Raw genomic sequence first — 23,232 nt, 5'->3', positions numbered from 1 at the left:
AGCCTCCCTTGGCTGCCAGACCTTTGGAGGGAATTCTATCTCATTCTGTCTGGAAGGACATGGAGCTCCAGCAGAAAACCAGCGGGTTCCTTTCAGCCTGGTAAGCCCCAGCAGAAGGAATTTTTAACTAATTTTTCTCATAATAAGACATTCTTTCCTAACTTTCACCTTAAATGTACCCAGGCCTTTATATTGAGTGCCAACACAACCCTTTGGTTTAAACACCTGTTCAGGCTGTAATTATGAGTACAAACCAACCTTTCTTTAGTTGGAGTTAGCCAGAATAAATCATTGGTCTTGTCTGGTGATGGGTTCTTTGCTCTCAGACCCATCTGAGGAAGCGTTTTCCATGACCACTCCAGTTTCCACATCCCATCCTTGGGTATAAACTGACCCCAGAGCTCTGTGATGGAGCTGGTGCAGTAACACCTGGATGTGCCTTACCTGGTCCTTAGATCACCTTTATCTTCTTCACTTCAGTGATGTTTAGTCATTTCTGTGGCTAAATAACGCTGCTTCATCTTCACCCTTCTCTGTGAACCCTGATGAATTCCCAGTTTACAGGGGTTTTGGCTGTGGGTCCCTGTGTGAGCAGCCTTGTGATCTGCAGTAATCTCATTACTGCATTCCACCAGTCCGCTCCTGGGGATCCCTGTGCTGCTCCAGCACCTCACCTGCTGCTTCATGTAGGACAGTCCAGTCTTCTGCATTGACCCTTTGGGACTTTGTCAGTAACTGGTTATATGAACGCTCTTTTTCTTTCTCAAATCCTTGGGATCCTGTCACTTAAAAGCAGTAAATAGCACCAGTTGTGAGGGCAGTGCTGGAGCTCTTGCTCTGGCTCAGAAGTTCCTATTTCAACACCAATCACCATGGGGTTTTGTTGCCATTTTTTATCCACTATTCCCCAGTTTAACTGGTCTATTTGTGTGTTCCACCAGACCAAACACTTTACTGACTTCTGGGGGGTGGTGAGATCAACTGTATTTGCCTGTACCAAGAAAAATCTGCTTTCTCACCAGAGACACAGATGAGATTTCTCTGGCCTTTGCTAAACTTGCATTTTATCTGTTCATTTCCCTCCCCATCTTTTCCTCTCCAGGGAGGGGAAATAACTTTTACATCTCACTGAAGTCACACTAATTAGTCTCTACTTGTCTGGACGTTACTTTCCAAGTCTTTGGCTTGATTTTGTTTTGTTTCCCCCCTTTCTCCCCATAGTTGGGTGTCAGTTCTAGATTATTCTTGTATCCTTAGAGGTGGTAGGGAAAAGAATCCCTCACCTCACAGCCCAGCTGTGGTGCTTGGTGTTTTGTTTGGGCTTTGTTGCTGGTGGATGGGGGTTTTTGGGGTGGGGATTGTGTTTTTACAGAAAGATGCTACATCATGGCTGATGGCTACTCAAGGCACAAGTATGAGGGAACCCTTGAGGAAATACAGTCTACAATAGGGAGGTAATGAATGCAGAGGGTCGGGATTACCCAGGGAAGGCTCTGGGTGATGACATGAAGCCATGGCACTGGGAAAGCCAGGTCATGAACTGTGTTTCCTGAAGGGAGGTAAAAAGAATGTATTTAAAGAGTTTGTTTCATGATATCTGTAGTTTCCCTTCTGACCAATTCATGTCATGAATAGGATCTTTCTCAGCAGATTTCACTCAGGTACCTAATTATAAAGACAGGATTGTAGGCAGCAGCCATTGAGTGGAGTTGGGTTGGGGGGTTTTGGGGTTTCTTTATGATTCTAAAGTATGTCTGGAGTCAGGATTCTCACACTCTCTGTCAGAATAACTGATTCTATTGAGGCATCACCTGGCTTTGTACACCTTAAATGAAGGGACATGACTAAGTGTTGGCCCCATAGCAGAAGTCTGTTCTCTCCCTCTGCACTGTGTGTGCCTCTACAGGAGCAGCAAAACCTCCTGAAATCAATTTTTGCAAGAGATTTTCGAAGCATGTCATACACTTGAGTCACAGTGCCGAGGAAATGAAGCTGTTGTAGGATTTCACCTAACGAATTTCCCAAATGATGGCATTTCACAAGCAAGCCTGGATTCAGCCAACTTCCCCTAGAGATCCGAGTTCAGTTTGATCTGAGTTCCCAGCACCGACCAACTGGTGTCCTGCAGGAACCTCCAGCCCGTTCCAGAAGAAGATTCTCCTTTGTTTTCTCAGATGTGCAGATACTGGTTCTCTTGAGCTGCTGTGAGTATTCTGGGTGGATCCTGCAAAGTGCTGAGTACACGGTTAACTTTAAGGGAGTATATGCTGAAAATCACCGGGGCTGCTGATGTTTAAAATTACACATAGACTTAAGTACTCTGATGGCCTGAGGCCAGTGACTTCTGCATCTTCTAGGACTGAGCCCTGCGCAGGCTGCAGCGCACGGCTGCAGCTGAATTCTCTCTCCCCGATTTAAATATAAGGTTTAAAGCTCAGAATCTGGCAGCTGTTTAATTAAAAATACCTCTTTTTAAATAGGAGGAATGCAGTGCACAGAGCTGATACGCCTGGTTTCCTCCTGTCTCTCCCAGCATCCGCGCTCGCTCCTCTCCCCAGCAGCGCCAGCGCAGGGCTTGCAGTTTCCAGCGCTGCTCCGTTCCTGCTTCATCCTCTTCCATCTTTTCCATCTGCTTCATTCTGTTTGGAAAATGGCAATGTAGAATGTGTTTGGTGTAACCTTAATCCTGACCAGCATCTGGGCTCCGCTTAAAGGGGGGGGGGAAGAAAAAAGCATCTACTGCAGGCAAAGGTTTCTGTGGATGTTCCCAGCTTCAGTGAAACAAAGTTGGGGGGAGAACAACCAGAAATAACCAGAGTGAAATTCTATTTGATTGACACATTCATTAATACACAGGTTTTAATGGGTTTTAATGTTTTTACACAGACACGTGATGCTCACACTTTGCACCTCGCTTCGACCCTGGGGGGTGTCCTGCCAGGGCTAAAGGGGGTTTGCACCGTTGTGGAAGAGGGGAGGAAGGGAGAGGGGTGTCATGGTGAAATCTTCACAGCCAGGCTGTTAATGACTCCCGAATGGGTGGAAAGTTAATGGCACCACACGAGGTGTGATGGCCTGAAACTCCTGTGCGCTGCCCCACGACGTGTCCCTGGGTAAACTTTTCCAGGCCCCTCGGGGGTCCCTGATGGGGAGGTGGGTGCACTCAGCACCCCAGAAGAGACTCCTGGAGATGGACCTGTGGTGACCCGGCCGTGGCTGCTGATGCTCCACCAGAGCCATCCCGTCCCTATGTCACCCTCTCCCCCACCCCCCCTCCCCGTCGGACCCGGGCAGACCGGAGCCGCCAGTGAAGACGGGTGTGTGTGGGGGGCTCGGGGGGCTCGCACCCCGGGCTGGGCCGGGAGCCGCTTCCCGGGGACTCCTCCGAGCAGCCCCGGTCCCGGGATATTTTCAGAGCTCAGCGCGTCGGGCTCCCGGCGCCTTTGAAAATCTGGCGCTAGATGTCTCCAGCACCTGGAGATCGCGCACATGCCTCGGTAATTGCGCACCCCGCGGAGCATCATTGTGTTCAGCCACACGTGAGAGCAGCCGCTTCAGAGCCAGTTCCGAGCGCTGGGGTGGGACTCCTCATTACACCGCGCAGAGCAACGCTGCGCAGGCAATTGCGCTGCCCTAGTGGGTGCCCCCCTCCCCGCCCCCCTTCCCAATTTTTATTTTTTTAATTTATTTTTGCCGTTTGATTTCTTTTCCCGACCCCGAAGCCGGCGGCACCGGGCAGCATCTGCCCTGCGCGCCCGGCTCGGGCTGCTCAGCATCCTTCCCCCAGCAGCCGCAGAGGTCGCTTCTGAGCAGCACGAAGCTGCCTTTTGATTTCATTATTTTTAACGCTCCCCCCCGCCCCCAGCCCTCGCTCCCCCCCGAGAGGGGAGCAGCACGTTTCAGCCCTGGACCGGGATTTCCCACGTGGAGTCCCGCGGAGCTGCTGGCCGGGCCAGGCTGCGCTCTGCCCTGCCCAGGGCGAAGGGGCTTCTCTGCTGAGAACGCAGAAGGTGATTAACATTATTCATCAAGCAGCGTTTTCAGGACACCACACTGAAACCCAAACTTGTGTGGAGAGCTGGCTCTCCTCATCAGGCTCCTGCTCTTTGAATCCCCCACCCAACCCACAGAGGACGAGGCGATTAAAGTTCCACTCCACCTTCCACGGGTGACTGTTGAAGTGAGGGGTGTTTGCCAGCGCTGGGAGGGTTAATTCGGACCAGTTTATAGTGTTTGGAGCCCCCAGTCCCTTGTGTACGTGCAAGGACCCTGTGTGGTTCTGGAGTGAAGAATCAGCAGTGTGTTGGTGGAGACAAAAGCAATTGTCTGGGTGAATATGGGGTAGATGGGGTACGTGTGGAGCGGTACGCTGGGGTGGTGCTGGTGGTGTGCGTGGGTTCTCTGGGTGTCTTTTCACCCCATTCAGAGCTCATGGCCATAGTATGTGGTTTCGACACTCAGGGGGAGAAAGGGAAACGGAGGCGAGGCGGGGGAATACCCGACGCTGCATCTGGCCTTCAGACCTCCCCGTGATTTCGAAGGGAAGGTGTCCCCTACCTCTTCGTTATTTAGTTTACACAGCCCTGGAGCACGCCTGCTCTCCAAGGCCTTTCCCCTCGTGTCTCTAGGAGGCACCCTTCATCGAGCCAGGAGAGAAAACCTTGGCAGAAAGAGCCCTGAAGGATGTGAACCCCTCGGAAAATTCCACTTCCTGCACAGCACTGCCTGTCCTTGGGTCTCTCCCTCCTTCCCAGGCGCTTCACAAGGGGTTTCTGCCCGGGGCTGCCACACCAACTTTCCGAACAGACCCCGTGCTGCCGAGCTCACCCCAGCTCGGGGCTCGGGCAGTGAATCTCAGCTCGGCACCATCCCTCTCTCCCCTCTTCCTACTTCCCTCCATTTTATTTCTCCGCCGGTTTTTCCTCTCCAGCAGACTCCCAACTCTCTCTCTCTCTCTCTCTCCTGCTGAACTTGCCGGGAACAAAAGGCTCCGTTCCAGATCCAGCCCGCAGTTGCCGTGAGAAACTTCCCTGCGAGCGCTGTCTGTGGCTCTGCGCTCCCTCCCTCGCTCGCTCCCTCCCTGCCTGGGTAAAATGGCAGTGCGAGAGCTTTATGAAAAGGGTGAAAAAACCTCTCTCAGCTCCTGCCTCTCCCGCAGCAACTCCCCCCCCCTCTTTCCCTCCCCTCCCCACCGCCCCGGTCGTGACGCCTGAGCTCAAACTTCTCTAAAAATACACTTGAGGAGGGCAGGATTTCAGGGGAGGGGATATTTGTTAATTTTATGGGGTGGGTTTTTTTTTTTTCCCCCTCTCCTTTTTTACACTCCCTGCAGGGAGCAGCTCGGGGTGGGAGCAGCCGAGGGGGCAGCTCGCTGGGACCCGCTGCCTTTCCCCGGGCTGGAGCCCCCGCGGCTGCTGCCGCCTCCCCGCCCGGCATCGCCACTTCCCAAGTACTTGAAGCAGAATAATAGTTTTGCTTCAGTGGGAAAATCCAGGCCCAGAGTTGAGCTCTTTCTCTTTTCGCAGCTTTAAGAGCCTTTTTTTAATTTTTTTCCCCCCTCTCTCTCTTGTTTTTTTAACCCTTCCGAGCCGGGTTCGCAGCGCAACGCGGTGGCTCTGCCAGCCCACCCGACGGGTCCCCAATCTGGTGGGCTTCAGAGGGAAATTAGACGGTTGGCTCCCGATCCAGTGCAGGGGTTTGGACAGACTCCGCTCCGCGTTTTGTTCGGTGGGGGGCGGGGGGGTGGTGGTTTTTTTTTTGGGTGCAGCAGCTTTACTCTTCCTGCGCCGGGGAGCTGCTGTGTGAGGGCGGCTCTGGAGCCCGCTGGGTGAAAGAAACGCGGCTTTGCCCCTTTCCCCGCACTTTATTCTTGTTTCCCCTCCCCTAGTTGCCCCTTCCTGAACGTCTCCCCCCTCCTCTGGAGTTACTGGGTCCCAGCCCCAGCCTCGCTTTTCCTCCCTGCCCCTGGCTGATGCTGAGCCCTGCTCCCCTCCACCAGCCCCCATCCGCACACACGTGCCCCAAAACTTGCTCCTGCTCCACTTGTACCGCGCCGGGGATGGGGTGAGGGGGGGGGGTGTGGGGTGTGGTGGGGGGTGCGGACCGCGGAAGAGGGGGTGCAGCGACCTCCCTTGAGCGCGGCCCCGGCTGCCCCCCCCCCCCCCCTTCCACAGCCCCCCCACCCGATGCCGGGTGCGGGGCTCCGCGGCCCCTTCCCCTCCGCAAACTCCGCTTCGCTTTTTACTCCTCCTAGCGAGGGCTGCGGAGATAAATTGCGTTTCCTCGAGTCGGGGCCGAGGCCACTTTCTCAACGCGCACCCGAAGTTTCGCAGCTCCCGGTCAGACCCGGCTCCAGCGGGGCGGCTGGGAAGGGGCTCCATCCCTCCCCCCCACCCCCCCAATAACCTTTGGTGCTCGTGTGGGGGGAGCAGCAAAATCCCCTGTACAATCCACTCCTGCCTTTGGGCTGTGCTGCTGCGTTCAGCACAGAGTTCCCTTCTGCTGGGACTGGGCTCCAGCTCGCTGCCGGCCCCGCTGCTGCCATTGTGTCAGGAAGGGAGATTATACAAGATCTTGACTTTTTATTTATATATATATATATATAAGAGGATAAATAAGCATTGTCTCGCACGATGCCCGGCACAACAGCCCCTCGCAGCAAACAAATAATTCAAATAATATTAATCCCAGCGCTGATGAAGCTGCAATGAGAGTGCTTAACCTAGATACAAACAGGGGCTGAGATACTGGAAGGCATGGCCCGGGTAAATACAAACATATTTACAGGAAATAGGATTTTTTTTCTTTTGCAAAACCACTCTCAGATAAGCTGAGGTGCAGCCGATAACCCTCCCTCGCTCCATTCCATCTTTTGCAGCGTGCTCCATGAATTGTAATAGATGGGTCTCTTGTTCTTGGGTCCAGTCTGCATATCTCAGCATACCGTGCCTTTCAGCGACATGGAAGAGCATCCTTCCTCACCCAACTCTCGCCAGCCCTTCTCAGCTCGCTTCGTTCCAGCTGAGTTCCTGCTGGTGGATACTTTTACTCCAGAAACTCCAGCCGGTTCCCCAAGTCCCGATCCAGTCCACGTTTGTAGCGAGTTGGGAGGCTGAGGATAATGATAACTTGTGTGTGTGCGAGCGTGAGGAGCGCGCCTGACTTCAAGTCCGGTTTCCATGTCAACGATTCAGTCCATATTTGCCATCACACAGTTGGCAGAGCCTTTTTTTTCCTCCCCCCTTGGGGGGGGAAGGCACCGCTCCTGGTTCTCCTACTCTAATCTAGACCAGGTTTCCTACGCTGCCTCGGCGCTGGGTTAAATGGCACGGCCACCTTCATGAAGGAGACTTCCACTCCGGAGGAGCCAGCCCGGTGGTGGTGGTGGTGGCCTGTGGTGCCATGTGAGAGCGCAGGGCTGGTGCCCCAGCCTATCTGAGCAGCCAGGGGCTGAGCCTGTGCGGGATGGAGGGACGCGTGCTCAGCTCTGGGGGAGATGGGCACGGGAGGGTTTGCTGCTTCGCAGGGATCACCCGGGCTGAGGGGAGAGCATCAGTGCAGTGAGAAGTCTCAGCCGGCTCTGTGGAGCTGGAGGGATGGCAGTTCTGACACAGGGGGTGCAGGTGGGAGGAGGATTTTCAGCTGTGAGATGCAGAGGTTAAGGCCGGGACTGTGGTTCACCTCCCAGCGCCCATAGCTGGCACACCATGGGGTGCCTCGGGGTTTGGTGAAGCACCTCCTTGGTGAGGCATGTTCCGAAATCTGCTGCAGCTTCCACAGACATTCGGTGAAGTGAGTGTCTCTCCTCCTGGTGTGGGTGGCTGGGGAATCCACTCTGCTCCTCACAGTGCCATCAGCACCACGTTGCACAGTCTGCCATAGCGCTCTTTGACGACCACTCCACGGCTGACACGCAGGGAGAGGGGGTGAGCGTGGGGTCTTTGGCAGGAGGCACCTGAGCTGGAACCTGACCCTCAGCTCTGTGAGCTCTGGGCATTGCACTTGGTGGTGCTCAGCTGGACGGCGAGGCCCTGCTTCCTGAAGCAGCCTGTGGAGCTTTGGGGCTGGGGGGGGGGGGTTGCCTGAGGTGGTTCTGGGATTAAATGGCAGAATTCTCTCCAGGTTGTTGTTCTTTTTCAAGTTTAGCATTAATGAAACCTCTGAAGAGGGGTGTTTTGGTGCTGTGGTGCACTATACCCCTCCCCACAGGCATTAATAAACCCACTGGGCCTCGCTTGTGAGAGTCTGGCCTGATGTGCCAGAGGAGCTTTTCCCTCTGCTGCTCCTCTGAAGGGAGCACGTAGATCAACTTCTTGTTCTAGCGTGTTCCACAGTTGTCAGACTCTTCTGAAGAAGAGCATCTTGGTGGCTCTGCTGCTCTCTGAGCCACACACACACCAGGAAGGCCACAGAGCCTTCGGGTGAGATCCTAGCGCTCTACTGGGGCTCCAGCCTTCACGAAGGCCTTTGGGTACTATCACAGTGCCAGTGTCATCGTTTAGTACCCTTTTCTTTCTAGGACTTTATTTACAGCTGTGGAGAAGGACCGACTGAGACGGGATCAGCTCTGGGTTGCACAGCCCACTGTACAGACTGTAACTGGCCTTTGTTTGGAACCCACAGGGCAGTTTATTGCTCTGGAATACATTGCCAATTTCGCTATTTATTGCCCCGTCCCACCTCCCCTCCCACTTCCCAGCTTTGGAATAACTCCCTTTGTTCCACCACCTGCCTCCTAGATGATAAATATTTTATATTTGAAGTTTAATAATGAGTGTGAGGGTTGAGTTGACAGCAGTAGACACCGAAATCTTCACCTGTAACAGGCATCCAGCGCTGGCAGGGATGCAGTCCCTCTACACGTTGCCTTGCCTCTTGCTCTGGACTCAGGTTCCCCCACTGGTTGTCATCAGCCTCATTAAAATGGGATCTCTTGTGCTGTGCTGTTAGACTTGGGCTGAGCCCTGGGCCTTTTTTTCCCCATACAGCTGGTAATCTGCCCTGGTTTTTGAGGTGATGTTCTGAAATGGTAGCCTCAGAAGCATCTTCTGAGTCTCCACCCGTTGTTTTCTGGTATTTTCTCTCTCCCTAAAATTGTATTTACTGAAATTCCACTTCTCCAAATCCTTCCTTATCCCAGAGGAGCCCCCTGCCCAGGTTCAGTACGTGGCACACGGATCAAAACAGACCCATGGCCACCATTTTAACTAGGCAGCTGGGTCCTCCTTTCTGTCAGCTTGGGGTTTAGGACCCTAAGAACTCATCCTGTGTTCTCCAGGCTCTGCTGCAGACCCGTACCACTTGAAGTACCACCTGAAGTACCACCCGCAGCTACAGCACCTGCTGGCGTGGGACAAGCCGTGGCCAGGACAGAGTTCCAGGTATGTTTCTCTCCTCCCTTTCCCCGCTCTGGGTAAGGCCGTGGGGATGGAGGAGGTGGGAATCTGGGTCTGAAACAGTTGCAAGGCGAGCCTGGCCTAATTCTCAGCTCCCTTCTCGACAGGTCGGGAGCTTCAGCACCGCGTTGCCCTTCGCGATTGCCGGAGCATCCTGTCCCATTGCTCAACGTGTTGTGTCTAGACACGTCCAGGTGGTTTTGGTTCTCCCCATCCAGCCACCCCCGGGGGAGCTGCTGGTTCGGTGCCCGCTGCCGGCGCTCTGGCAGGAGCAGGAGCCGGACTTTCTTGGATGTTAAAAGAGTTCTGGCCTGCAGCCAGCCCCTTTTCCAGAGGGACACGGCCAGCGGAGAGGAAATGACAGCCGCTAACAGTTTGCCGAGGCTAACTCTAGATGGAATTTCTAGGGACAAAGAAGAGGCGCTTGGTTAACCCACGGGCCATCCCCCCGCCGACACCCCGAAGCCGCTGCCGGCCCTGCGGCCTCGCCGCTCTCCCGCAGGATTCCCGCTGCAGGACGTCGCCTCGCTGCCCTGACAAGTGGCCCGGCAAGGTGAGGCGAGCCGAGCCACCCCCCCCACACACCCCCGCCCCCAACCCCGAGCGGGGCCGGGCCGCTCCCCCGCCCCGGCGCCGCCGGCTCCCCCGCCGCTCGCTCGGGTTCCCAGCCCCGGCCCCTCTGCCTCCGCTCTCCGGCCCGGCGCCGCTGCCCCGCACGGCGGCCGAGCTCGGCTCCGCGGATCCGCTGCGGGTTTTGCGTGCGGCAGCCTCCGCCGCGCCGAGCCGCCCGCGGCCGGGGCCGGCCCGCTCCTCCTTTGTGACGGGGGGGAGGCTCCCGTCCGGGCCGCGCTCCGCTCCGCTCCGGGTTTGGCAGGCGGCCGCGGCGCTGGGTAAAATGGCAGTGCTGAGCCTCGTGTCGGAGTGAGCCCCACTCGGCGGACCAGAGTCGGGAGCTGCCGCGCGGCTCGCCCAGCCCGGCCCCCGCCGCCGCTCGGCCCGGCTCCGGGGACGGCGCCCGCCCGCCCGCCGTGTCCCCCCTCCCTCCCTCCCGCCTCTCCCGCACCGGGAGCCCCGTCCCGGGTCCCCCCCCCCCCCCCCCTCCTCCTCCTTCCCCCCCACTCCCTCCTCCTCCCCTTTCTCCGCCGGCTGCAACCGAGGAGGTACAGCGGGGCCAGGCCCCGGGAAGCCCAGCCCAGCGGAGCCCTCCCCGCCTCGCCAACCAGGCCGGGGGGGAATGAGCCCCCGCTGCCCTGAAGAGCCCGCCGCCGCCTGAGCGGGGAGCAGCAGAGCAGCGAGGCCTCACGCCGGCCGGCCAGGCAGGGAGCAGCTCGGGGGGGACCGGTCCGGGGGGGGGGTGGCTGGGTGGGGAGGGGGGGGATCATGGCCGCTCAGGTCGCCCCCGCCGCCGCCAGCAGCCTGGGCGCCCCGGCTCCATCCGAGCTGAAGAAAGCGGAGGCGCAGCAGCGGGATTGTCCCCCGGAGGAGGCGGGGGGTGAGGCGGCGGCGGAGCGCGGCGGCGGCGGCGAGAAGCAGGCGGAGAGCGAGGGCCCCACGGGGAAGGAGCTGCAGGACGGGGCCGAGAGCAACGGAGGGGGCGCAGGGGCCGAGTCCGACCTGAAGAGCTCGAACGGGAACCCGGGCCCCAGGCCCGCCGCTGCCGCCGCCACCCTGAACAATAACCTCCCGGAGCCGCCCGGTGGCGGCGGCAGCAGCGACGGGGTGGGGGCGCCGCAGCAGCAGCAGCCGCCGCAGCAGCCTCCCCCTTCCCACCCGGCCGCCTTGCCCCCGCCAGCCTACGGCTTCGGGCAGCCCTACGGCCGGGGCGCCCAGGCTGCTGCCGCCGCCGCCGCCGCTGCGGCCGCCGCCGCTGCCTTCCACCAACATGGCGGACAACAAAGCCCTGGCATGGCAGCGCTGCAGAGCGGGGGCCTGGAGCAGTCCTACCCGGGGCCGGCGGGAGCCCCCGCGGGGCCGCCCCCTCCTCAGAACTCGCACGGCGGCGCCGAGCACGGCTTCCCCAACCACCAGTACAACTCCTACTATGCGGCCGGGGCCGGGCGCAGCGCCGGCTCCTACCCGCCTACCCCCCAGGCCTACGCCCTGAGCTCCCCTCGGGGCAGCGCGCAGAGCTCCGCTCCGGCGGCCGCCGGCGCCAAGTCCCCCGCCGCCGTCGCCTTCCAGCAGCAGCGCTTCGGGGTCATGGGGCCCTCGGCCGCCGGCGGCGCAGGAGGAGGGGGCGCCACCCCGCAGCCCACGGCCACCCCCACCCTCAACCAGCTCCTCACCTCCCCCAGCTCCGCCCGCGGCTACCAGGGGTACCCCGGGGGCGACTATAGCGGCGGGCCGCAGGACGGAGGAGCCGCCGCCAAGGGCCCGGCCGCAGCGGAGATGGTCTCGCAGTACGGCGGGGGCAACAGCCAGGGCTGGGCCGCGGCGTCCGGCGGGGCCCCGCCGAGGAGCCACCACGCGCCCATGAGCCCCGGGAGCAGCGGCGGCGGAGGACAGTCCCTCGGCAGGAGCCAGCAGGTAACCGCGGGGCCGCGTGGGGCGGGCGGCTGGGGGAGGGGAGGGGAGGGGGGGGGGGGGAACACGGGACCGGGCCGGGCCGGGTCGGGTCGGGGGGCGAGGGGCCCGGGGTGGGGGGGGGGACGGCGCCTCTCCCGCGGGTTCCCCCCGCCGGGCCGGCGCTGCCGGGGAGCTGCCATTGTCTGTGCCTGCTCGCTCGCTCTAAAATGGCTGCCTCGCCGCCTTCCCTTCCTCCCTCCCCAGCCTTTGTGCGGGGCTCCCGGCGAGCGGCCGCCGTCCTCCCCTGCGGTCCCGGCCCGCTCCGGAGGGGGGGAGCGGGTCGGCCGGTCCCGGCGCGGAGGGCTGTGAGGGGCAGCCGGGGGCCGGGCGCGGGGGGCCAGGGGCTGCGGGCGGGCCCGCCCGGGCCAACGCGTGGCCCCGGCAGCGCCGCCGCCATCCGCGCCGCCGCCCCGGCCCGGTCGCCCGGGCTCCCCTCGGCGGCCCCGCCGGCCCCCGCCCCGGGGGGCCCGCACCCCTCGGCGGGGCCCGGCGAGGTCCGCCCGGGTGGCCGCGGCTCGGCCGGGCCGGTCGGGGCCATCTTCCCCGTCGGGCGGCCCGTGGGGCCGGTGGCCGGGGCCTGCGGCTGCGAGCCGCTGGTAAACAGCTCGGCGATGGGAGCAGCGAGTGCAGATCGCTTTGGTTTGGGATTTGAATTATGGAGGTAAAATCCTTCTGTCAAAGCCAGGAGACAGTTGGTCTTAGGTTGACATCCTATCTGTGATCTGATTGGCTCCCCATCTCCTGCTCTTGGCCATTTATAATTGCCTCTGATGTAATGGTACAACAATCCTGATGAGCTCATAAACTTTTACACTCGGCTTTTCTGCCAGCCCCGGACCCACGGCAGCCCAAGCCGCTCCGCTCGCTGCCTCCTCGTCCCCCCCCTTTCTCGCCGGAACCGGCCGTGACCTTGAGGCGGTTGGGTGGGTGGCAGCCCCGCACCGGCGGGAGCGGAGCCCCAGACAGCCTGCCCTTGTTGCATTGTGCCTGAAACAAAAGAGGAGGCGATGGCATTTTGTTTGTACCTTGGGGTTTATTTTTGCTGGTGATGTTTTATGCGGCCTGGAATAGAGTCTGTGTTGTCGGGACAGCGGCAGGGCTGCTCTGCACAATGGGCTTGCTGTTTATTTTGGTTATGTGATTTTTTTTATACACACACCCCCCCCCCCCCCTTTTGGCATAAACGATCCCTTTGATGGGTCTGAGGATGCGTTTTGTTCCTGGCTAATTTTGTCCCTTTTCAAAAACTGGGGCTGTTTGGGTGCTTTATTAGATGGAGAACGTGGGGATTTCTGGGGTACGTTGCGGCCTGAAGAGGAAAAGAAGGCAACCAAACAATAAAACGATAAAGCCAAACTTGTGGCTGCAGCATCGAAAATGGTGAATTACCAATTCACGTTCCATAAGGCTCTAATACAGGGTGGGCCTGAGCCTCTGGCTGTGGGGCTCGGGGCACATTTTGACTAGTTGTGAGTAAGCTCTGATATGTCTCCTTCCCCCAGTAAAGAAAGGGGTTTATGGCAGGACATTCAGCTGCTGGTGGTGGTGGGGCCCAGCAGTGTCACAACTCTTTCCTTTTCAGAGGAGTGAAGATAGAATTGAGCTGGAGAGTTCTGTTTGTTGGGGTGTGTGTGGAATTACCTGTTTGGGGAAATGTGGAGCAGAGAAAGGAGTGTACAGCGTGTGCCTCAGACATTTTAGGTTTGGGGACAAGAGGTGCTGGGCTCCAATATCTGGAAACCTCCAGGAAAAGCAGGTTGCTCTCTCTGTTCAGGTGTGCATCTCCGAGCCCGCCGTGGCCTCGTGCGGCACTGACAGGCTTCCCTTCCCGTTCTGTACTTTGCTCTAACTTCAGGCCCCGGGTCGGGGACACTGGATGCGGTGCGGTGTGACATGCAGCCTCCAGAGCTCCCTCCTTGCTCCGTCCTTCTCTTGTGTCGATTGGAAAACGGCTTCATTTTCGTTCCTTGATTACCCAAGGCAACGTCTCCTTCAGCGTCTGGAGTTACTTAATTGTCTTTTCTGTCAGATTGAGCTAGTGCTCTCCAGGAGAGTGGATCTTCTCTCTGCTGTGGTCATCAGACTGTCCAGCGGTGACCGGCAGCGAGTATTCCATCATCCTCAGCCAGGATTTCAGCCTCACAGGGACATGTTCATGTGTTCAGCCTTGTGTCCAGACCAACGTCACAGACACGTATGTGACCACAGTGTGTACTCTGTCAGTATCCTCATAAGAATTTCTTACAGGAGCTTATTTTGTCTTGGAAAATGAATTTGACTTGGTTCCACAGGGTGCTGACACGTAGTGAGTTAATAGTGTCTGAGTAACTAGTCCCATCGCCTTCAGTTGTTAATGAATAGTTGTTCAGAGAATTAGTTGAACTTCAGGTAGTGCAAATAGTGTATATAAAAAGGAAAGCACTGATACCCCCATCCCAAAACCCAAACAGCTCCCCCAGTCCTTTTTGTGGGCAGAATCACTGGACTCAAACTGACAATTTTAAATCTTTCTCTGGAAAAAGAAAAGCACAGCCTTATCTATCAAGATGAACAAAGCTTCCACGTGTCATCTGTGCTGCCCACAAGAAATAGTTGATTAATAATAATACTCCAGTCCTAAATTGCAGCCTCTTTTCACTCTGCCTCTCGTTAAGTTCCTTAGATTGGGAAAATTGAAAGCTTTGTGTCTTTCCTTTGTCTTGTACAGTGATGAGCAGAGTGGGTACTTACCACCTAACTTCTGAGAAACTCTGGGAGAGCGAGAGGAGCGTCTAATCTATCCAACCAAACACTAGGAAGAGAAGCTCTCTTGGTGCAGGCTTGGAGCAGATGATGTGGGAAGAGTCTGGGATGGTTCCGCTCCGGAACCCTTGGGATGGGAAACCTGAGGGGTTGGGGACAGGAAGCAAGAAGATGCAGAGAAGTGCCTTTAATTCCTGTTAATTTCTTAGCATTTGTGAATGCTGCCTTAAGGGGAGTTTCATCACCTTGCTGGTGAAGAAAGGAGAAGTAATTCCTGGTGGAATCTCTCTTGCAGTAAGGTCAGAGTGTAGTGACTTGCATGGGGTAGACTCGGGTCTGTGGCCCTCAGGGACAGCCCCAGGAGGGTGATGCAGAGAGGGAGTGGGTGTGCTCTGCTCTTGTAGGACCAGCAACAGAGGAATTTGCTTTTATTCCTCTTTTTTCTGATTGACTTTTATAGCTGGGAAACACCGAGTAGGATCGAGAGATCAGGATGGCAGCTCTGCAGCCTGTGGGATGAGAAACTGGAGGGTTTCTGTGGGAATGACTCCTTAGGAACCAGGCCAGGGATCTTCTTACTCAGTTTCTCCAGCTCTACCATTCATTCCCTTCCACCCCCCCTTCCCCTCAGAGCATGGGTAATACACTGGCTTCCCCAGTGTCTTGGGAGCTGCTTGAAAGGACTTCCCTGCCTTTCTTAGGCATTTCTCACAGTTCACACTTTCGCTGCAGCATCTCCTGTAACGGGAGATGTCTTGGGATCACATTAAACTTGGATAACCTCCCCATAGGTGCACTGACATCGCTGGGCCTCGGATGAGCCCAGTGTAGGCACTTTTAGAATCCTAGCTGAAACAAAACACGCTTTGGGCCTGTTGCCATACAATAGCTGGGTTTTGTTGACTTCGATCTCCACTTCAGTAGCGAGCGAGGCATAAAAAATGCTGTTGAAAATATGCTTTTTTAAACTAAATTGGCACCAAATGGCTCTGAGCTGCCAATGAGCTGCGATATCTTGGAATCGGAAATTGAGACCTGGCTCCTGTTGGCTTGTGTTGCAGGGTTTCTCCTTGCTTAGCATGGTAATGCTAGGAGCCCCTGCATCGCTCACGGGGTGGAGTACGCACTGGATCTTTCCAACAGAGAGGAGAGCGGTGCGTCTGCTTTCTCTGGGGTAGGGTTTGCCTCTGAGACAGTGGGGGTTTTAGGCCTTTTTAGAAGTAGGAGAATTCTGCTGGTTGAGTTTTGTCGTTGAGATCTGGTTAATGCTGGTGTGGATGCTGAAAGTTTTATGCTGGCGTTGCCTGTGTGAGTAACCTGTGCTGGGCTGATGGGTGCCTGATGCCTGTAAAACCTCTTGTGTTCTGAAGTGCTGTCTCCCTGGTGCTCCGTGCTGAGGTGAGTGATGTTTCCAGGCAGGATACGTGTGGCACACAGCACAGCAAACCTCAGGTCTGGCTCTCAGATGGGAGTTTTTCTGGGAAACTCGGGATGAACCACGTGGTTGCTCTGTAGTACTTCTCTTCCTGGGTGAAGTGGGGTTAGCAAGGCTTCCTACCTGCCTTTCACAGAGTGTAAATGAAATGCCCTGTCACTCCTTATTTATTATCTGGGCTAGGGGAGGGCTTCTCCATATGGTGCCTCTTGTAGTTGCAAGACAGAAATGTGATTTGTGAAAGGTTCTATGTTTAACTCTCAGGCCTCACTGTCTTTGGCTGGAATACTTTCTGGTTTCCTAGAACTGTCTGTCCAGTTTAATTCCTTTTACCTGCTACAGCTTCTGTTTCCTGAAGCAACTGCTCAACAAACAGGCGGAACCTCTTCCCTATTCTTAAATAGCACTCGAAACTGGGGCTGGGGAAAGCATGAGAATCAAATGTTCTGCTTCGTAGCCTCTTCTTAGTGCTCTCCTAAGCTTGGTGTGTTCCTAACACTTTGGGGTTTTATCACTAGTCTTATTATTTGAGAACACTGGCCAGTGAATGCTGTGCTACAGAAGTCTGACACCAGACCCTGTTGAGGGTCTTACATGAAGACTGTGTTAAAAAACCCAGCAGCTTTCCTTCAGAGAGAAACTTAACATCTAAAATTAGGCTAAATAGTGCAGCTGTTCCTTTTATCTGTTGCCTCATATGTGACTTTTCCACCATTTTTCTCCCTCCTCTTTTCAAAGGAACACCACCGACTTGGAAATCCAGTTTTTACCTGGTGAATCCGAACCTGTGATCTCAGTAATTAGAATATTAGAGGAGAAAGATGCCCTTTCCAGTTTTTACTCTGTGTATTTGAAATTCTTTGTCTAGTCAGTTTGATTTCTTTTTTGAATTGCAACTCCTGTGTGTGATGGATTGCTCTGGGGAAAAGCTCATCAGCATGCCATTGCCCAATTCCTGCCAAGAATGTTTGAAACTCTCAAGCAGTAGCAGAGGAGAAGCTGAAGGCAGCAAGCGTGATTGCAGGGGGAGGAAATGGAGAAGATAAGCTTGTCAGTGCTGAGCCTTGCTGGTACAGCTACTTGGGTTTTCTTTTGGAAGTGTCCTTAAAATCATCAGTGAGGGTGTAAAGTCAGATCTCCCCTTCTCTTCAGATGGAAAACCTTCTTTTTTGTGAGGTTCTGCGTAAGCTTTTGTGTCCTGTGCTGCTCTGAAGAAGCCCAACCTTGAATTTTCTCCGGAAGTTTTGCATGTGCAGCAGTAAAACTCGACCAGGTTCTGCTCACAAAGCCATAAATCTCCAGCCAGAAGTGGGTGTCAGGGGAATTGGAGGAAAAAAAAGCCCTTTTCCTTGGCAGGCTGGACCCAACCTGCCCTGGGTTCTGCCCAGGCCCCTGCTGCCTGTTCCTGGATGATGTGGGAGGAGTTGATGCCTTTTTGTTTTTCCTTTATAGTGGCTGGAAAAGCAGAGGAGTTGGTCACCTGAAGAGCGACCACGGGTACTTTCTGTGGCCTCAGGAAGACAGTGCTGTTCTGAGAAATTGATCCCAGTAAAGTGCCAGCTGTGAATCTGTTGCCATCCTCACGGTGCTGAGCGTGTGCCTCAGTCTTAGGGCTGAAGTTCTCTAGGAACTAGCTTTCAGGCAGCCTTCTGTTTCACCCTGCTACGTAGAGGAGGAACAGGAGGTATTAAGTTCTGGGGATGACTGTTTTTCAGCGGAAGCAGCTGAGATGCTGATGTGGGAACTTGCCAAGGTGAGGTACTAGGGCTGGGACAGGGTGGAGAGCGGGATAGAAGCCGCCTGAGTCCCATCCTGTGGTGTGAGCGTGACACAATCTTTCCTCCATGGTGTGTGGCTTGAGCTGAATATATCGTTAAGACCCTTTTGACGGAGTCCTGCACTTAAGGAAGCAGCACCCAAGCCTGCCCTTGGAGGCTTGTGGAACCAAAGAAGCAGGGCTGGAACAGGAGGAGCCGCTTCTCTCAGCACTGAGCTCATGTACATATTTTCCCAGTTCCTGTAGTGTCTTAATCAGATGATAATATTTATTAACATATGGATGAGGGAGGGGTTCCCATTTCTGACTCTTCTTCTGTGCACCTGCACTCCCAGGGTTGTAACTCAGCCGTTCCCTCGTGCAGCTTGAGCAGTTCTGGGGCTTTTCGAGCTACGTCGGGGGAACCACTTCCAGGTTTGCCATGGGTTCCTTCTGGAGGATCTCTGAGTTCCAGGGGTAGCTCAGGGGGTATTTACACAGAGGGGGCATGAGCTTTCTGCAGTGAAATGTAAAGGATGCTACGTAATGATAGGTAAACTTAATCAAAGCTACTTCAGAATTTCTCAGCAAGTGATTTTTGGCTTTATATGTTGAGAATGGAATGCTGACTGTAGCTAGAGTCTAACTTCTAACAAATGATTTTGAGGGGGAGAAAAAGGGACAGAAGTGGGCAGGAGGAGGTAAAGAAGGGGATCAGTTCAGTCTGTAACTAGTCACAGAAAAGGAATTTCTTTACCAGGAGGGTAAGAGAGTGGAGATACAGAGTGAGTGTGTGTGTTAATTCCTGTGAAATTCCTGTGAAAAATCAGTTTGTGTAAATATCTCTGCAGAAGCTGCTGCTCCATTACAGTTACTGGCATCTCATGCCATAACCAGCATGTCGTTATTCCCTTAAGTTACCTACTTAAGAGTAACTGAAACTCTTTCAAGGACGAATTCAGTTGCTACTGACGTGTTCTCCCCCATCCCCAACCCCCAAAACTCGAGCGACTTCCTCTTTCTCTTGGATCGTTAATAATTATGCCCAGGAAGCTGCAAGTGAGACGTGGGAAGGAGTTCTTAGAGAAGCCAGGATCCCTTGTGTGGAGCAGAGCCCTGCCACTCACCCCTGCTGCAGGCTTGCCCTGTGTTCCCTGGGTGCCTTTGGCCATGTGGTGAGCCAGGGTGGACCCAAAACCACTTTCACTTTTTGTGATGGGATGTGATGGTGACCTCCTGGCTGTGACTGGGAGGAGAGAGCGTTTCAGTGGTCACTGGTGTGGAGCTGTGGTCTGAGGTAGCCGTGAGTTTCCATCCTGATTTGATTCTGTGACTCTTTTCAAAGGAGAAATTCTTGGAAGTTCAGAGGACTCTGGAATTTCCACCCTGGGGAGAGTTACTGGGTTAAACGAGTACTCCCCCCCCCTCCCCCCCCCCCCCCCCCCCTTGCCCTTTGTGAGATTTCATTCAGTTTTGACTAAGAGAAGCCCTGAAAATGACTGTTTCCCTTCTGATGTCAGCACCGTCCTGGCACCCAGCCTGTGAATGACTGAACAGGAATGTGTAAAACCTGTGCTCAGGCCCCAGCTGCCCCTCCAGACACCCTGGTGGGAGACCAGCCCTGCCCAGCCAGGGCTGAGATTCAGGATACGCTCAGACTGGTGCAGAACACGACCACCAGCTCCAGTTATCAACAGTGGGTTAGTACCTTCTTGACATTCTTAGTGTCCAGAGGGGTGAGTATGGGCTGAGAAGCACAAGGCACAGAAGTTGGGGAGGGTTCCTGCTCTGAAAAGGGCCATTCTGGTTTGGGTTTGTGGCACTAAACTTGGTCTTTGTGGTGAGCAGGACGTGGCAGCATAGTCTGTGCTGCCTGCAAGCCTTGCTCTTGGTGTTTGTTACCTTGTCTCTGTAGGGGACTCCGTTTTTCTCGTTGAGCTGGGGACTGGATCTGAATTGAAAAGGTCACCCAGGCTCCTGCCCTGCTTCAGGGCAGGATCAGCTATAGCTGAGAGCAGCGCAGAGCGTGACGGGTGCGACAGGGCTGCCTTGCTCCTGGCTCAGCCCTCTGCTACCCTTGGCACTGGACTTGAGGAAAACCATCCCAGCTGAAACAGCTTCATTATCTCCTCTGCTAGCCTCTCTAGGTATGGGGAGCAGAGGCAAAACCATATGGTAACCTGCTTTTACACGTGTGGCTTTCTGCCCATCCTCTAGCTCCCTGAGGTAAACTGCCTGGTGAACTTGCAGAATGCCTCTGTCTGCTTCCAGGTGACCTGGGATTGTGGTGAGGGGTTTGGACCATCCTGCTTTGCCACCTGAACTTCTCCCAGCGCCTGGGAGCTGAGTGGGCTCACTCTGTACTTCTCTGCAGGCTCCTTTGGAGTTTCATACTCTGGAACAGTCTGACGGTGGATTTAAAGTCCAAGTGACTGTAGGACTATGCACCCTGTACAGGCTTAGAACGAGAATCTGGTACTCATTAACTCAGTGTAAATAATTAAACCAGTGCCAGGCTGGAGGTGGTCTTCTCTCCTTCACTCCTTGTGAAGTGGTTGGGAGAAAAGTTCTTCCCTCTCTATAGAAGATCATGTTGGGACTGTGGAAGTGCTGGAATTAGTTGAAACTTGGTTGTAGTTGGGTGTTTTTCTTCTTTAAATGAAATATCTCTGACTTTGGACCTGGCATTGCTAATCAAGGGGAAGGCTCCTCATTCAAGGCCAGTTTACTGAGCCTGATCACGTGTTCCCAGAAACTGCCTTTTCTGTGGTGCTGTGGCTGCATGTGCAGCGCTGGGCTGAGGAGCCCCGGAGCGCTGCCCTGCCCCTGGGGGTCATGGGGTTACTGGTCTTACTGAAAAACCCCAAACTCAGTTCCCTGCTGTCGCGTGGTGACTGGGGCTTGTGGTGGCTGCAGCTCTCTGGATCCCCTGGGAAGGATTCAGGGCAGCGCTGCACAGGGCAGATTTGGACCTTATTTTTGTGTGTGTGTGTGGATAATTGAACAGTATTGTGATGGGAAGTGTTAATTACCAGAGCATCTCTGTTCTTTTTCCTGACGCAGCAGTGAGGGTAGTGTGAGCCCTGGGTGCACGGGAGCTGTTCAGAGCTGTTCAGAGGAGGTGCTCCAAGCCCTGTCTCTCAAAATCAAGGTTAATGCTCTGAGCACTCGATCATACTTTCTCTCTGGACATGGGGTTACACCTGGAACAGTTTCCTTTGGGTTTATGACAAATCATCTCCCTGGAAATGCTGCTTCTGGCTGCCCGTGGGCAGAATGTGGCTCCTCTGGAACAGGGTGTGGTACTGGGGAAGGGACTTGGGGATCCTGGGTGAGGGCTCAGGACAGAAGCAGTGGAAGAGCGGTCGTGCTCAGCTCCTGCTCTGGAGGAGAAGCAGAATGCCTGGCTGGCTGCTGCCTGCTCTGGGATGTGCAGAGGAGACCGACAGACCTGTCCCGAGTTCTCCCACCTGCCTGTACTTCCACAGAGCCTCCTGGCCTTCCTCTGCAGTTCACAAGGCCCGGCAGCGCTGCAAAAGCTTGTTCCTACGTTAATTGTGATTGATTACCTTGCAATCTAGGACAAGGTTTCCTTTGAAAAGCTATGTGCTGATTTGGTGTCGGGAATTAGAATCAGATGGAGCGATCAGTGTTCTGTGAGACACCCCAGAGCAATTGAGTGCTCCTCGGCTTCGAGCCGCGTTCCGGCCCTTACCCCTCACCTCCCCTCTGCTCTGAAGCAAGGTGCTCAGCCTGTTGTCCACACACCCAGGTGAATAACTCGTTTAAGGTGTTTGGTACCAGGAGATCAGGGTGTAACTTGTGGCTGAGCTTCAGAGCGCAGGTTCCCTGGCTTTAATGAGGAAGACGGAGCGTGTTGGCAGCGCGGTGCCGGGGCAGCAGCGATCCCTGTGCTGAGCACTGAGCGTGCATTAAGGTTAGCTGTAAATCTGATCACTCTGTAAATGCCAATAAACTGCTCAGAGTTGTCACTGCTGTCAAGGCACAGTCATGTCTCATCTCCTCTTTCTCATATGAGTTGTCTCTCAGTTTCTTGTTATACCTGTTCCTGAAACCAGTGGAGACTTTGCAGCGTTGGCTGTTCCTCCTCCCCCCATGGCATTGGCACAGTTAGGAATTTCTCTATCTTCTTGCTGCTGCCAGCACACTCCTTTTAACTTGCTGAGCAACTCCCCACGTTGCTTTAAAAGAAAGCTGGGCTTTTCTGGGCGTAGATGGAATAAAAGCCTAAGAGTTTGCAGACCCAGGCCTCAGAAATCCCTATAACCCATGGCAAAAATCACTACACCCAACCAAAGGTGGGCTACTTTTGGCTTTAAATCAGTAATTTTAGATAATGACCTTGTGTCACCGTGGGGCTGGGGTTTGTGTGGGGCTTGCCAAGTGTACCAAACCCAAATCACAACATCACTGGCTTGATGAAGGCTCCAGCAGTGCATCCTCACCGCTCTCTGGGAGCTGCCGTGCCTGCAGCTCTGAGCTTCTTGCCTACGTAGTCTTTTCATCTCCCCCAGCCTCCTCTCTTACCAACGCAGGCATGACAGCAGCTCTGCTTTCTGGATGCAAATAGATCATTTGGGTATAAATACTGGAGATTGGTTGTTGCTTTCTACAAAGTTAGTGAGTGCATCCTTGGTAAATGCAGATGGTAACTTGTCATTACTGCAATTTTAAATATTTTTGGTTCTGTGGAGCTGAAGTGGAGTCTTGAAGGCAGAATTTTAAGGCTAAAATAAGGGAAGGCTCAATAAAATTCACCAAAATAGCATCTGAATTTGTCAGCTGCTGTAGTGGGAAGGGAAATAACTTCTCTTCTTCCTATTAACACAACAAAGCTTTGTTACCTTGTGTCATGTTGGATCCCTCCTATAAAATGGGTCACAGGGGTCAGGAGGGATGGGTCAGGGTTTAAGCTATACTAAGTTGCTCCCTAATGAGGTGATGCTGGGGCTAACCCTAGTGCAATACAGAATGTGCTCTGAACTCTGCTGCTGCCCTGCAACCGAGGATGTCTGAATGCTCCTGAAGTGATTAGCACAGCGCTACCCCAGGGCTCCTGGCTGGGGTAAGGACAATGCCCGTGGGCAATTCCAGCTGGCTGAGCCCCATCACCACATCTCCCTGCAGAGGTGATGTCCACCACTGAACTGTGAGTCTGAATTCAAGGTCTGGGAGGGGAGGGTGATGATGGAGTGCAGAGTTCTGCACCAACTTACACTGAGATTACCTGTCCCTTCCACAGGCTCATTCCAAACCTCAGATTTCTGGGATTATTTAGCTCTTCTTTATTTAAAAGCGTGTGTAATGCACCATGAATT

General features: G+C 55.0%; 1 protein-coding gene across 2 annotated transcripts in view; it reads left to right on the top strand.

The window, feature by feature from the left end:
• Positions 1 to 10,775: 10,775 nt before the first annotated feature.
• ARID1A (AT-rich interaction domain 1A) overlaps positions 10,776 to 23,232 on the top strand; it is a gene marked incomplete at its 5' end in the record, with an annotated part of 58,403 nt that continues 45,946 nt past the window's right edge. For both annotated transcript variants that reach the window (XM_084274083.1, XM_084274082.1), the window contains one exon: positions 10,776 to 11,921. In XM_084274083.1, coding sequence (XP_084130209.1) covers positions 10,776 to 11,921 — 1,146 coding nt within the window. The remainder of the gene's footprint in view (positions 11,922 to 23,232) is intronic.

This window comes from Gallinula chloropus, assembly GCF_964237585.1.
Source record: "Gallinula chloropus genome assembly, chromosome: 22".
NCBI classification, from domain to species: Eukaryota; Metazoa; Chordata; class Aves; order Gruiformes; family Rallidae; genus Gallinula; species Gallinula chloropus.
This window is presented reverse-complemented; position numbering and strand designations above follow the sequence as displayed.